Source organism: Syngnathus typhle, linkage group LG6, assembly GCF_033458585.1.
Source record: "Syngnathus typhle isolate RoL2023-S1 ecotype Sweden linkage group LG6, RoL_Styp_1.0, whole genome shotgun sequence".
Lineage (NCBI taxonomy): Eukaryota > Metazoa > Chordata > Actinopteri > Syngnathiformes > Syngnathidae > Syngnathus > Syngnathus typhle.
The window spans coordinates 19,466,093-19,480,253 of NC_083743.1; the positions used below are offsets into that span (position 1 = coordinate 19,466,093).

General features: G+C 50.9%; 2 protein-coding genes across 3 annotated transcripts in view; one reads left to right on the forward strand and one right to left on the reverse strand.

Moving 5' to 3' along the window:
• The window catches only part of LOC133155361 (lamin-A-like), a 76,685-nt gene that overhangs the window by 15,995 nt on the left and 46,529 nt on the right, over positions 1-14,161 (forward strand). The gene's annotated exons all lie outside the window — the stretch shown is intronic.
• Positions 225-4,952, reverse strand: LOC133155369 (ATP-dependent RNA helicase DDX19A-like). Its single transcript, XM_061280627.1, is given in 9 exon segments — positions 225-2,939; positions 3,059-3,250; positions 3,486-3,648; positions 3,835-4,072; positions 4,178-4,355; positions 4,444-4,511; positions 4,513-4,556; positions 4,669-4,771; positions 4,860-4,952. Coding segments are annotated over 9 exon segments (1,110 nt in total). The 5' UTR covers positions 4,922-4,952; the 3' UTR covers positions 225-2,877.

Below are 14,161 nucleotides of genomic sequence, written 5' to 3' on the forward strand. Positions count from 1 at the left end.
ATATTAAAGGTTCCTAGCAGGATTTCCCTCAAACATAAAAAGGAATACTGTGAAAATGATTGCGATGATTTTACAAAACAAAAGTGTCAAAATTCAAAATTATGTCTAGGTTCGAAGATTACCCTGTTAGAGCTAATATAACATTTGAAGACGACAGTATTTTCCATTTATACTTATTACTAATTAAATGTTATCAAGCGTCTTTGGGTTTTTGAAAAGCGCTCTACAAATTTAATGAATTATTATTATTAATGTTTGATAATGTTTTCATGGACACTGTCAAGGCAGTATCAATGTAACTTTTAAAGGGAAATGTACTTTCGGCAGTTTGCAAACACATTTGATTAAGGCTCCGTTAGACACATATAACCATATCAATATAATTTCTAGTAGTAGTGTGGTTGCTTAATAAGTGGAAAGGAATGTGCAGGCTACATGAATTTGTTTTCTTCAAAGTATTGTGGAACAGGAGGTCCGGAAAGGGAGCATATCTCAAGGCCGATGGGAACGCAAAAAACAACTCGTCTTTGTGGTCCAGACACCTGTGCTGAGCAGGGGAAAACCCAAACGAGGAGGAGATGACCACAGACCATCGACCAATCACCACACAATCTTTTGCATGTTTGAATATTCATATTGTGTTTCTTTAAAACTGGGCAACCCGGAAGAATGTGTCGTCTTTCTGGTCACGAAGGCACACGAGATTTTGTGTTAAGGACCCAAGGCCCAGGCGCCTGTATTAGCTTGCTTTGTCAAGATTAAACAATTGGTAAATTCGGTCTGATTGATCTACTGGTCTTCTCTTTGACAGAACGAACTCGCAAAATTGTTAGGTGCGCCAGTGTGTGGATTAGAACATGGCAATTTTTGTGTTAAGTGTTGATCATAATTTGGAGTCAGATCAATAGCTAAAATCCGTATCCTAACACTTTATAATGATAATACTTATATCATAATTATCCATCCATCCATCCATTTTCTGTACTGCTTGTCCCCACATAATAATAATTAACCGCAGAAAATACAACAATGTCCTCACACGCACATTCACACAAGCACATACAGTGCAAATACTTTCTCTCCGTTCCTGCTGCTCTAATGTGTCTGGGTGTGTGTTTGTGCATGCACACGTGTTGAAAAGTTGGAACGGGTTGAATAAGTTAAAAAATGTAGAAGTTAGAGCAAATGTTGAATCCCCATAGAGAGAATGAATGGGAAAATAAAAAAAAGCAATTGCGCCAAAATCTTTCTAAATTTGGAACAAAACAAAAAAAACGGCCTCAGGAGGTTCACTTTTGGGGTAAAAATGTTGAAACGGGTTAAATTGGACAAAAACCGAAAACGTTAGCGCAAATGTAGCTATTTGGGGCACTTAGTGTTGAAATAAGTTCACTTCCGGCTTGATTCGGGTCATTTCCGGTCTAATTTGGGTCACTTCCGGTTTATTTGGGACACTTCCGGTTTACTACAGGTCACTTCCGGTTTAGCTGAGGTCACTTCCGGTTTATTCGGGGTCACTTCCGGTCAAAAAAGGTCACTTTCAGTTCATTTGGGGTCACTTTCGGTTCACCTGAGGTCACTTCCGGTCTATTAGGGGTCACTTTCGGTTTGATTTGGGTCACTTCCGGTTTATTTAGGTCACTTTCGGTTTAATTTGGGTCACTTTCGGTTCGTCTGAGGTCACTTCCGGTTTATTTGGGGTCATTTCCGGTCTAAAAAGGTCATTTCTGGTACATTGGGGTCACTTCCGGTTTGATTTGGGGTCACTTCCGGTCTATTTGGGGTCACTTTCGGTTTGATTTAGGGCACTTCCGGTTCATTCTGGGTTCGTTGGTGGCACTCCAGGGTCATCCAAGATGGCCGCCACACTGGAATTGGGGGTCAAGGGTTGAATTGTGTAAGCATAGTGGAAGTGGGGGTGAATGGGAGTGAATGTGGGAAGCATAAGGTGAATTAAGTGAATACATTTGGAATGGGTTGAATCGGTTGAAAAATGTAGAAATTAGAGTAGAAAAACGGAATTTTGGAGAATTTGGTTGAATTTCAAATTTGAAAATTTGGAATTTTTGGTAAGTGGGAATATGTGGAACAGGTAGGCAAAAGATGAACACTTGAAAGTTGGAATGGGTTGAATCGGTTGAAAAATGTGGAAATTAGAGTAGAAAAACGAAATTTTAGAGAATTTTGGTTGAATTTCAAAATAAAAGATGTGAAGTTTGTGGTAAGTGGGAAGTTGTGGAATAGGTAGGCAAAAAATGTTTAAAAACAACTACATGTTACAGCTGAGTAGTCTTAATACTCTATAAATAAAATTGTGAGGGACGCGTGACTGGGCTTTACTCCAGAATGATCTAAAATGTTGAGGAGTTATTAGTAGGTCATCTCCATTTTGGCATTTGGCTACGCACCCTGAAGATAAATTGAGGTTAATTTCATTTCTTTCATGTGAGTATACTCTAAATTTGCATAGACCCTAAAATCCATCCATCAGTCATCACCCAAAATGACACCCCTGCACTCAGAGCAGCAGTATACCCAACTTCACCCTTTCCACACACTGTCAATGTTGTAATGACCTAAAGAGGATACATTCATGAAAAATGTTCATATATGTATGAAAAGCAGAGTCAAATGGGGTTTTAGGAGTTACTTGACAGTTAAGCTTTTTCAGCATTACAAAATAAAATATTATAGTAAAAAGAGTGAAATAGGGTATGTTCCACAGACTGAAGTGTATGTAAACGTGCAGTATATGTGGTTTTACCCCCTCCACCCTAACGGCTTAAAATACAAACTTAAAAAGCCAGCATAAAGAAGCATACAGTCTTTGCAGAGCGCAAGTCTAGCTGGCGTCCACTTTGTCAGCACACTTGTCTTTCAGTTGGCGATTTTCTCAATTTCATCCAGATCGTGTGTGTCGAGTTTTTCAATTTTCTTATCTGGAAAAGAGAAAACCAGCGAGTGTTTTTTTTCTGCCAGTGGACGAATAAAAATGCAAACATATATATTACATTGAACCTGGCCAATGCAATAGATAATGGCAAGGATAACTACTTACTAAAATGCTCCTGGATCCTGTTGAGAATGTTCATACTCATTCTGCTGTCCACCATGTTGATGGCCAGCCCCCTTTTGCCGAACCGACCCGTGCGGCCAATCCTATGAAGGTAGGTCTCGTTGTCTGGGTTACCCTCCTGGTCTACAGGCAGGTCAAAATTGATCACCACCGATACCTGCTCCACATCAATTCCTGGTGGACAGAAAAAAAAGGAAAAAAAAAGGCGAGAGGTGATAGGGGAAATTGACGTTAATATTTTCAATGTATGAAGAATACATACGGTATCTTCTCTAATAGCATACAGGGTGTTGACAGTCAGAATACATGTTAAAACAATATTACAAAAGCAATTGATAGGGAGAAGTGGAAGACTAAATAATTGTTAAATATCTACATATTTCATAATTATCTTGCATGGGTCCCTCACCTCTGGCACAGACATTTGTGGTGACAAGCACCTTCTCCTTTCCATTCCGGAAGCGTTCAATGACAGCTGCCCTCTGCTCTACTTGCATCTCCCCGCTAAGCAGCGCCACCTGGTGGTTCTCTTTGGAAAGCTCTCCCGCCAGCCAGCCTGCGGTCTTCCTTGTCTGGATCGCATGAAGGAAAGCAGAGTCACCAGTTCATATACCAGCCAGACACTCAAGGAACATAATGAATTTATGCGACGCCAGTCTTGTGACGTTCTTAATAAACTCTGGAACATTTCTCAGGAAAATGTGATGCCATTTATAATCTATCAATCGGAAAGTGCTGGGTGAAGGGAAGTGCCTCACATGGCAGAAAATCATAGCCTGGGCTATGGTGATGGCGCCATAGATGTTGCACAGGGCTTCAAACTTTTCCTCCTTGCTGTTGCACAACACATAGTACTGCTTGATAGTATCCAGCGTCTCCTCCTCTCTTTTCAATTTGATGATATTTGGGTCAGGCACGACGCGCCTGGCGAAGTCCCACACGGTCTCCTCAAACGTAGCTGAGAACAGCAACATCTGGCAGTTTCTGGGCAGCATCCTGTGTAGCAAAGAACAAATTAAAATCGTAGCATCCTTTAGTGGAAACTCAAAATGCGAACTCCCACATTTGTCAGGAAACTTTTTTATTAATATTCATTCTTACCTCTGGATGCGAATACTCTGGTCTTTGTGACCCTGCGTTGCGATCATGACATCGGCCTCATCCAGCACAAACACCTGAATCTTCTCGGGATCAATGAACTTCAATTTGCTGCACCAGTCCAGCATGGTGCCGGGCGTGCCAATGATTATCTGTTCCTGAAGCTTCACGCCTCGCTGCACTGGAAAATTTTCAAAGAAACTTTGTCAACACAAAAACACGCCGAGGACCAGACGAGAACGTCAACATGGCACTCGATGTGAACTTACGCCTATTTCCTCGTATGGCGTAAACTAGTTTGACTTCAGGGTAGTTTTTGCCCATCTGCTCAATAACTGCCAGTCTGAAGCGCCAGTTCATAGGTGGGTGACAAACACAGGCACTGGTGGAAAAGGAAAAAGAGATTTAGAAATCTAACTCGCAGGTCACACAAGGACTAAGGATAAACCCATCTGCGGTCATTTGGATCACTGATAAAATTTCTAAAAAATAACCTGGGGATATTTGTGGTCTGGATTGACGTGGCTGAGCATGGCAAGCACAAAGGCAGCGTTTTTTCCTGTTCCTGACTGAGACTGGGCGATTAGATTCTGTGGACTAAACAGAAAAATCAAACTGACTTTAGTCACATCATATATTTAGTTCAGAAAAGTAGCACATCACAGTCAATGTACAGCATACTCACGGTTCAGCGAGCATCATGGGTAAGGCGGTCTCCTGGATTTTGGAGGGCCGGTTAAAACCCATGCCATAGACACCCTGAAGGAGCTGTGGTTTACTGCACATATGAGAAAAAATATTTTTGGTTTATTGATCAAGTTTGGCAGGAATACAACAAATTGGGCATGTAATGAACATCGAGCACTTCTGCCACACTTTTGCAAAACACAAATTTTATTTTTCCCTTTTCAATACGAGCGCATCTGCCGTGGTGTGTAATCTTTATTGGATAACATCCACAGACATGAGCTCATTCGTCATTTATGGCAGACGCACTAAATCACAAGAGGGATTATGAATAAATTAAAGAATGATACACTTACAGTCACAACTCCTTAAAGGATTTTACAGAGTACAGTGGAGAGTTGGGATCCTTCTGAAGAACTTCAACTTGATTTGTGGTGTTGACAAGATTACTTCTGATTAACTTGTTCAACAATGACTGGGCCGCTTTGTCTTCTGCGGAAAAAAAAGAGAGTAGAAATTGCGTTTTTAAGATGGGAGGAATTGTTAGTGATCTGAAGGACCATGCAAAGCATACGAGTAAAAGCGACCATGTTAAACTTGCATATGCAGTGGCACCTCTACTTACGAACCCCTATACTTACGGACATTTTGAGATACGAACGGAAGCTGCGCGGATTTTTTGCATCTACTTACGTGCCAATTTTCCACTTCTGAACCGACGCATCAGCAGCCCCCCTTTTTGAGATACGATCCGGACCCGCGCAATTTGTTTTGCATCTATTTATGAACCAATTTTCGACGCAAACTCATTAATTGCACCAAAAAGTAATGACGAGTATGTGAACACATTGCAAGGAGTATGTGGAAGCAAACAATAATTTCTTAGCATGACTTATTTTTTTCTGTGTCTTCTCAGTGTGGAAAATTATAATATAGTATAAATACCATCATTGGACCACATCTTTTTATTTTGATGTTCTACCTTTTTGGTTTAGAATATAAACGGCATCATTGATCAAAGCTTTTTACTTTGATCCAACTTTTGCTCTATTGGATCACAGCTTTTTACTTTGATGTTCTACCCTTTTGCTCTATCAATTCTTTACCGGCTAATTTGGGGCATTCTAGCGCTTGCATTTAAACTAAGCAAATATCCAAAGGCACGGCAATACACGCAGATTTGTGTTGAAACAATGTCTGTTTTAACGCCAGACAAATAGTAAGCATTCATTTTTTACAGCGCTAGGCCTGTGACTAAAACATCTTCAAGGCTAACTCAACGTAAACTAGCACATTTACATTTACTGATTCTGCTCCCGCTTCCTGTTCGTCAACAGCCTGGGCCCAAGCGCTACGCCAGGATGCGGAGTTGGATCGACACTGGTCGGAGCCGGGGGGTCGAAGGGGTTCCGGCCGCCCCGCCGTTGTCAGCGCCGCTGTCACCCAGACGGGAAGCTGCGCCCCGTCCGAGTCAGACTCGGTCGGTGCGGCCCGCTGTGGCCAGCTGGCAACTAGCTACGGAAGGGTACCGGCGCTCCCGACGAACCCGCCGGGGTGGCTTGTGACCAACGCTGCGTTCGGCGCTTATTGCTGCGACCGGGAGGGAAGCTGCGCCCCGTCCGAGTCAGACTCGGTCGTTGCGGCCCCCCCAAGCCCGCACGCCTCTCGCGGAAGGTCATACGCCACCGGCGGCACGAAAGACGCCTCCCGCAACGCGGTAGTCGGGAAAGGCTATTCGCATAGTCGAGCAGAGTTGCGACAACACATCCCGCGGTGCCGTCTGGGTTTGAGAAACAGCATTCGCGGTAGACCGGCGCGGCCGGCAGACGCCCACGCGGCGTGCCGCAATCGGATCGCGCGCTCGGCCTCCGTTGATTTCCTCTAGGTGGGTGATTCGGGGCGTCTCGGTCTCGCTGCCGTACGGTCGCGCCAAGGCCTGCGGGGGCGGCGCGTAGCGCACGCTCTCGCGGCGGCCGAGGCGCTAGAGTGCGACCCGCAAGTGGGGAGGAACCGTCCACCCAACGCCGGCGCGAGCCGGGGCCGGTGGGGGCCCTACCAAGGCGGGTCATGAGTGCCAGTCGGTCAGTTCGGGAGAAGGGGAGGGTACTCGGAGGCCCGCCGGGAGCAGACGGGGGTCCGGAAGCTGAGGGGGGTGAAGGACGGCGGCCGGGAGCAGACGGCCGTCCCTGGGAGGGGGTGTTCATTCACGTGCGGACGCCGGGAGTAGGCGGCCGTCACGCGATTCTGCCAACCGTTCCAACCGGCCTGTGTTTAAGGAGGCGGCCGGTCCTCCGTCCTTGGATGGATAACATTCGCAGATTTTCGCCCGGCCGGTGGTTTAAGGAGGCGGCCGGTCCTCCCTCCTTTGATGTATAACATTCGCAGATTTTCGCCCGGCCTATGTTTAGTGAGGCCGCCGGTTCCCTCCTTCCTTTCTTGGATGTATAACATTCGCAGATTTTTGCCCGGCCTATGTTCAGTGAGGCGGCCGGTCCTCCCTCCTTGGATGTATAACATTCGCAGATTTTCGCCCGGCCTATGTTTAGTGAGGCGGCCGGTTCCCTCCTTTCTTTCTTGGATGTATAACATTCGCAGATTTTCGCCCGGCCTATGTTTAGTGAGGCGGCCGGTTCCCTCCTTCCTTTCTTGGATGTATAACATTCGCAGATTTTCGCCCGCCGGGAGCAGACGGGGGTCCGGAAGGTGAGGGGGTGAAGGACGGCGGTCGGGAGCAGACGACCGTCCCCGGGAGGGGATGTTTGTTCACGTGCGGACGCCGGGAGCAGGCGGCCGTCACGCGATTCTGCCAACCGTTCCAACCGGCCTGTGTTTAAGGAGGCGGCCGGTCCTCCCCGTCGTTCCGCCGGCCTGTGTTTAAGGAGGCGGCCGGTTCTCCACGAGAAGAATTCTGCCAACCGTTCCAACCGGCCTGTGTTTAAGGAGGCGGCCGGTCCTCCCCGTCGTTCCGCCGGCCTGTGTTTAAGGAGGCGGCCGGTCCTCCACGAGAAGAATTCTGCCAAACGTTCCACCGGCCTGTGTTTAAGGAGGCGGCCGGTCCTCCCCGTCGTTCCACTGGCTTGTGTTTAAGGAGGCGGCCGGTCCTCCACTATTCCTTCCTTGGATGGAAAGCATGTAGCACTTTGAAAATTTTCGAGCACTGTGACACTTTGAAGATTTTCGAGAAATTTTTGTACTTAGAAAAATTTTTGCTCTTGCACTTCCAGAGTGCTTTGCGGTAGCTCCTAGGTTCGCTGTCCGAGCATGTGAACACTTTTTGGGGGGGAACACATCGCTAGAGACACCAGCCGCCTGGTTTTCGGGGCCAAAACTTGTGTTCCCCACACTCGTTCTGACTATATTTTGCGATTTGGGGGTAAAGGTAATGAGTACAGTGACTAGGGGGACCAACTCATCGTACTCTGGCGCACCAACAGACCAAAGCTGGTACTGCACTTACCCCTGGTACCCCAACGCCTGGTACCTGAAGGGCGAGAGGCTGATTTTGCGCTATTTGCGGCCGACCGAGGGAACCAGACAAAGCGGACACTTTACGGCACAAGAGCCGTTGGCACTTAGAAATTTTTCGCCAAAGTTGGCGCGAGCTCCAGAAGGAGAGGCTGATTTTTCGCTATTTGTGGACGACCGAGGGAACCAGCCAAAGCGGACACATTACGGGGAAGAGCCGTTGGCACTTAGAAATTTTTCGCCAAAGTTGGCGCGAGCTCCAGAAGGAGAGGCTGATTTTTCGCCATTTGTGGCCGACCGAGGGAACCAGACAAAGCGGACACATTACGGCGCAAGAGCCGTTGGCACTTAGAAATTTTTCGCCAAAGTTGGCGCGAGCTCCAGAAGGAGAGGCTGATTTTTCGCCATTTGTGGCCGGCCGAGGGAACCAGACAAAGCGGACACATTACGGCGCAAGAGCCGTTGGCACTTAGAAATTTTTCGCCAAAGTTGGCGCGAGCTCCAGAAGGAGAGGCTGATTTTTCGCCATTTGTGGCCGACCGAGGGAACCAGACAAAGCGGACACATTACGGCGCAAGAGCCGTTGGCACTTAGAAATTTTTCGCCAAAGTTGGCGCGAGCTCCAGAAGGAGAGGCTGATTTTTCGCCATTTGTGGCCGACCGAGGGAACCAGACAAAGCGGACACTTTACGGCGCAAGAGCCGTTGGCACTTAGAAATTTTTCGCCAAAGTTGGCGCGAGCTCCAGAAGGAGAGGCTGATTTTTCACCATTTGTGGCCGACCGAGGGAACCAGACAAAGCGGACACATTACGGCGCAAGAGCCGTTGGCACTTAGAAATTTTTCGCCAAAGTTGGCGCGAGCTCCAGAAGGAGAGGCTGATTTTTCGCCATTTGTGGCCGACCGAGGGAACCAGACAAAGCGGACACATTACGGCGCAAGAGCCGTTGGCACTTAGAAATTTTTCGCCAAAGTTGGCGCGAGCTCCAGAAGGAGAGGCTGATTTTTCGCCATTTGTGGCCGACCGAGGGAACCAGACAAAGCGGACACATTACGGCGCAAGAGCCGTTGGCACTTGGAAATTTTTCGCCAAAGTTGGCGCGAGCTCCAGAGGGAGAGGCTGATTTTTCGCCATTTGTGGCCGGCCGAGGGAACCAGACAAAGCGGACACATTACGGCGCAAGAGCCGTTGGCACTTAGAATTTTTTCGCCAAAGTTGGCGCGAGCTCCAGAAGGAGAGGCTGATTTTTCGCCATTTGTGGCCGACAGGGGAACCGTCGCAATTCGGACAGATTGTGCGGCAGCCCACGCTGGCACTTAGAAAATATTCTGAAATTCTCACCGACTTCCGTGGTGGAGAGGCCGAATTTTCGCGATTTGGTTCCGAAAGGAGAACCGTCGCAATTCGGACAGCTTGTGCGGCAGCCCACGCTGGCACTTAGAAAATATTCTGAAATTCTCACCAACTTCCGTGGTGGAGAGGCCGAATTTTTGCGATTCGGGTCCGAAAGGAGAACCGTCGCAATTCGGACAGCTTGTGCGGCAGCCCACGCTGGCACTTAGAAAATATTCTGAAATTCTCACCGACTTCCGTGGTGGAGAGGCCGAATTTTCGCGATTCGGGTCCGAAAGGAGAACCGTCGCAATTCGGACAGCTTGTGCGGCAGCCCACGCTGGCACTTAGAAAATATTCTGAAATTCTCACCGACCTCCGTGGTGGAAAGGCCAAATTTTCACCATTCGTGGCCGACCGGGGAACCGTCGCCACTCGGACAGCTTGTGCGGCAGCCCACGCTCGCACTTAGAAAATATTCTGAAATTCTCACCGACCTCCGTGGTGGAGAGGCCGAATTTTCACCATTCGTGGCCGACCGGGGAACCGTCGCCACTCGGACAGCTTGTGCGGCAGCCCACGCTCGCACTTAGAAAATATTCTGAAATTCTCACCGACCTCCGTGGTGGAGAGGCCGAATTTTCACCATTCGTGGCCGACCGGGGAACCGTCGCCACTCAGACAGCTTGTGCGGCAGCCCACGCTCGCACTTAGAAAATATTCTGAAATTCTCACCGACCTCCGTGGTGGAGAGGCCGATTTTTCACCATTCGTGGCCGACCGGGGAACCGTCGCCACTCGGACAGCTTGTGCGGCAGCCCACGCTCGCACTTAGAAAATATTCTGAAATTCTCACCGACCTCCGTGGTGGAGAGGCCGAATTTTCACCATTCGTGGCCGACCGGGGAACCGTCGCCACTCGGACAAGTTGTGCGGCAGCCCACGCTCGCACTTAGAAAATATTCTGAAATTCTCACCGACCTCCGTGGTGGAGAGGCCGAATTTTCACCATTCGTGGCCGACCGGGGAACCGTCGCCACTCGGACAGCTTGTGCGGCAGCCCACGCTCGCACTTAGAAAATATTCTGAAATTCTCACCGACCTCCGTGGTGGAGAGGCCAAATTTTCACCATTCGTGGCAGACCGGGGAACCGTCGCCACTCGGACAGCTTGTGCGGCAGCCCACGCTCGGACTTAGAAAATATTCTGAAATTCTCACCGACCTCCGTGGTGGAGAGGCCGAATTTTCACCATTCGTGGCCGACCGGGGAACCGTCGCCACTCGGACAAGTTGTGCGGCAGCCCACGCTCGCACTTAGAAAATATTATGAAATTCTCACCGACCTCCGTGGTGGAGAGGCCGAATTTTCACCATTCGTGGCCGACCGGGGAACGGTCGCCACTCGGACAGCTTAAGCGGCAGCCCACGCTCGCACTTAGAAAATATTCTGAAATTCTCACCGACCTCCGTGGTGGAGAGGCCGAATTTTCACCATTCGTGGCCGACCGGGGAACCGTCGCCACTCGGACAGCTTGTGCGGCAGCCCACGCTCGCACTTAGAAAATATTCTGAAATTCTCACCGACCTCCGTGGTGGAGAGGCCGAATTTTCACCATTCGGATCCGACCGGGGAACCAGCGCGCCTCGGATAGATTGCATGTCAGCCCTCGGTGACACTTAGAAAATATTCGCGAATTTTTTTCGGACCTCCAGGACCGCTTTTTCACCGTCGCTGTCCGACCGGGGAACCGTCGTAGCTCGGACAGTTCGTGTGCCAGCATCCGCTGGCACTTATAAAAAATTTTCAAAAAGAAACAAAACTCTTCTGCGCATACGTACCGACTGTATTTTGCGATTAGGGTGTAAAGGGGATGAGTACAGTAACTAGGGGGACCAACTCATCGTACTCTGGCGCACCAACAGACCAAAGCTGGTACTGCATCAGAGCTTACCCCTGGTACCTGAGCGGTCGCTCCTGGTACCTCAGCGCTCGCCCCTGGTACCCGAGCGCTCGCCCCTGGTACCTAAAAGCTACCCCGGCTGCCGCGAGCGATGCCCGGCGAGGCTTCCAGAGCCTCGGCTAAGCATTTTCGACGGCCCGCTGGTCTTATGGAGCTTTTTTTGGGACTTCCGTGTGGAGCTTCAGGGCCGTTCCGCCTAACTTTTTACGCCCGATTAGGCTTCCAGGGACGCGGCTAAGCATTTTTAACCAATCATGGAGCTTTTTTCGGACTTCCGTGTGGAGCTTCAGGGCCGTTCCGCCTAACTTTTTATGCCCGATTAGGCTTCCAGGGACGCGGCTAAGAATTTTTAACCAATTATGGAGCTTTTTTCGGACTTCCGTTTTTTTTTTTTTAAAGCTTCCATAATGTTACCGGGCGCTGACGCAAACCCACGCCGTGCAGGAGAGCTCGGAGGGCGGCTAAGATTTCAAGGAAGACCCCCCCTGCGCAGACCTCCACTGGGCCGGGATGACTGTTCAGCTTCGGCGGGGAGTGGCCTCCCTCCGGTCGACACGACGAGTAAATGACACCTGGGCGCTGACGCAAACCCACGCCGGGCAGGAGAGCTCGGAGGGCGGCTAAGATTTCAAGGAAGACCCCCCCTGCGCAGACCTCCACTGGGCCGGGATGACTGTTCAGCTGCGGCGGGGAGTGGCCTCCCTCCGGTCGACACGACGAGTAAATGACACCAGCACTTGCTCTTAGATTTGTTTCTTTTTTCTTTCTTTTAGCTTCCATAATGTTACCGGGCGCTAACGCAAACCCACGCCGGGCAGGAGAGCTCGGAGGGCGGCTGAGATTTCAAGGAAGACCCCCCCTGCGCAGACCTCCACTGGGCCGGGATGACTGTTCAGCTGCGGCGGGGAGTGGCCTCCCTCCGGTCGACACGACGAGTAAATGACACCAGGGCGCTGACGCAAACCCACGCCGGGCAGGAGAGCTCGGAGGGCGGCTAAGATTTCAAGGAAGACCCCCCCTGCGCAGACCTCCACTGGGCCGGGATGACTGTTCAGCTGCGGCGGGGAGTGGCCTCCCTCCGGTCGACACGACGAGTAAATGACACCAGGGCGCTGACGCAAACCCACGCCGGGCAGGAGAGCTCGGATGGCGGCTAAGATTTCAAGGAAGACCCCCCCTGCGCAGACCTCCACTGGGCCGGGATGACTGTTCAGCTGCGGCGGGGAGTGGCCTCCCTCCGGTCGACACGACGAGTAAATGACACCAGGGCGCTGACGCAAACCCACGCCGGGCAGGAGAGCTCGGAGGGCGGCTAAGATTTCAAGGAAAACCCCCCCTGCGCAGACCTCCACTGGGCCGGGATGACTGTTCAGCTGCGGCGGGGAGTGGCCTCCCTCCGGTCGACACGACGAGTAAATGACACCAGCACTTGCTCTTAGATTTGTTTCTTTTTTCTTTCTTTTAGCTTCCATAATGTTACCGGGCGCTAACGCAAACCCACGCCGGGCAGGAGAGCTCGGAGGGCGGCTAAGATTTCAAGGAAGACCCCCCCTGCGCAGACCTCCACTGGGCCAGGATGACTGTTCAGCTGCGGCGGGGAGTGGCCTCCCTCCGGTCGACACGACGAGTAAATGACACCAGGGCGCTGACGCAAACCCACGCCGGGCAGGAGAGCTCGGAGGGCGGCTAAGATTTCAAGGAAGACCCCCCCTGCGCAGACCTCCACTGGGCCGGGATGACTGTTCAGCTGCGGCGGGGAGTGGCCTCCCTCCGGTCGACACGACGAGTAAATGACACCAGCACTTGCTCTTAGATTTGTTTCTTTTTTCTTTCTTTTAGCTTCCATAATGTTACCGGGCGCTAACGCAAACCCACGCCGGGCAGGAGAGCTCGGAGGGCGGCTAAGATTTCAAGGAAGACCCCCCCTGCGCAGACCTCCACTGGGCCGGGATGACTGTTCAGCTGCGGCGGGGAGTGGCCTCCCTCCGGTCAACACGACGAGTAAATGACACTAGGGCGCTGACGCAAACCCACGCCGGGCAGGAGAGCTCGGAGGGCGGCTGAGATTTCAAGGAAGACCCCCCCTGCGCAGACCTCCACTGGGCCGGGATGACTGTTCAGCTGCGGCGGGGAGTGGCCTCCCTCCGGTCGACACGACGAGTAAATGACACCAGGGCGCTGACGCAAACCCACGCCGGGCAGGAGAGCTCGGAGGGCGGCTAAGATTTCAAGGAAGACCCCCCCTGCGCAGACCTCCACTGGGCCGGGATGACTGTTCAGCTGCGGCGGGGAGTGGCCTCCCTCCGGTCGACACGACGAGTAAATGACACCAGGGCGCTGACGCAAACCCACGCCGGGCAGGAGAGCTCGGATGGCGGCTAAGATTTCAAGGAAGACCCCCCCTGCGCAGACCTCCACTGGGCCGGGATGACTGTTCAGCTGCGGCGGGGAGTGGCCTCCCTCCGGTCGACACGACGAGTAAATGACACCAGGGCGCTGACGCAAACCCACGCCGGGCAGGAGAGCTCGGAGGGCGGCTAA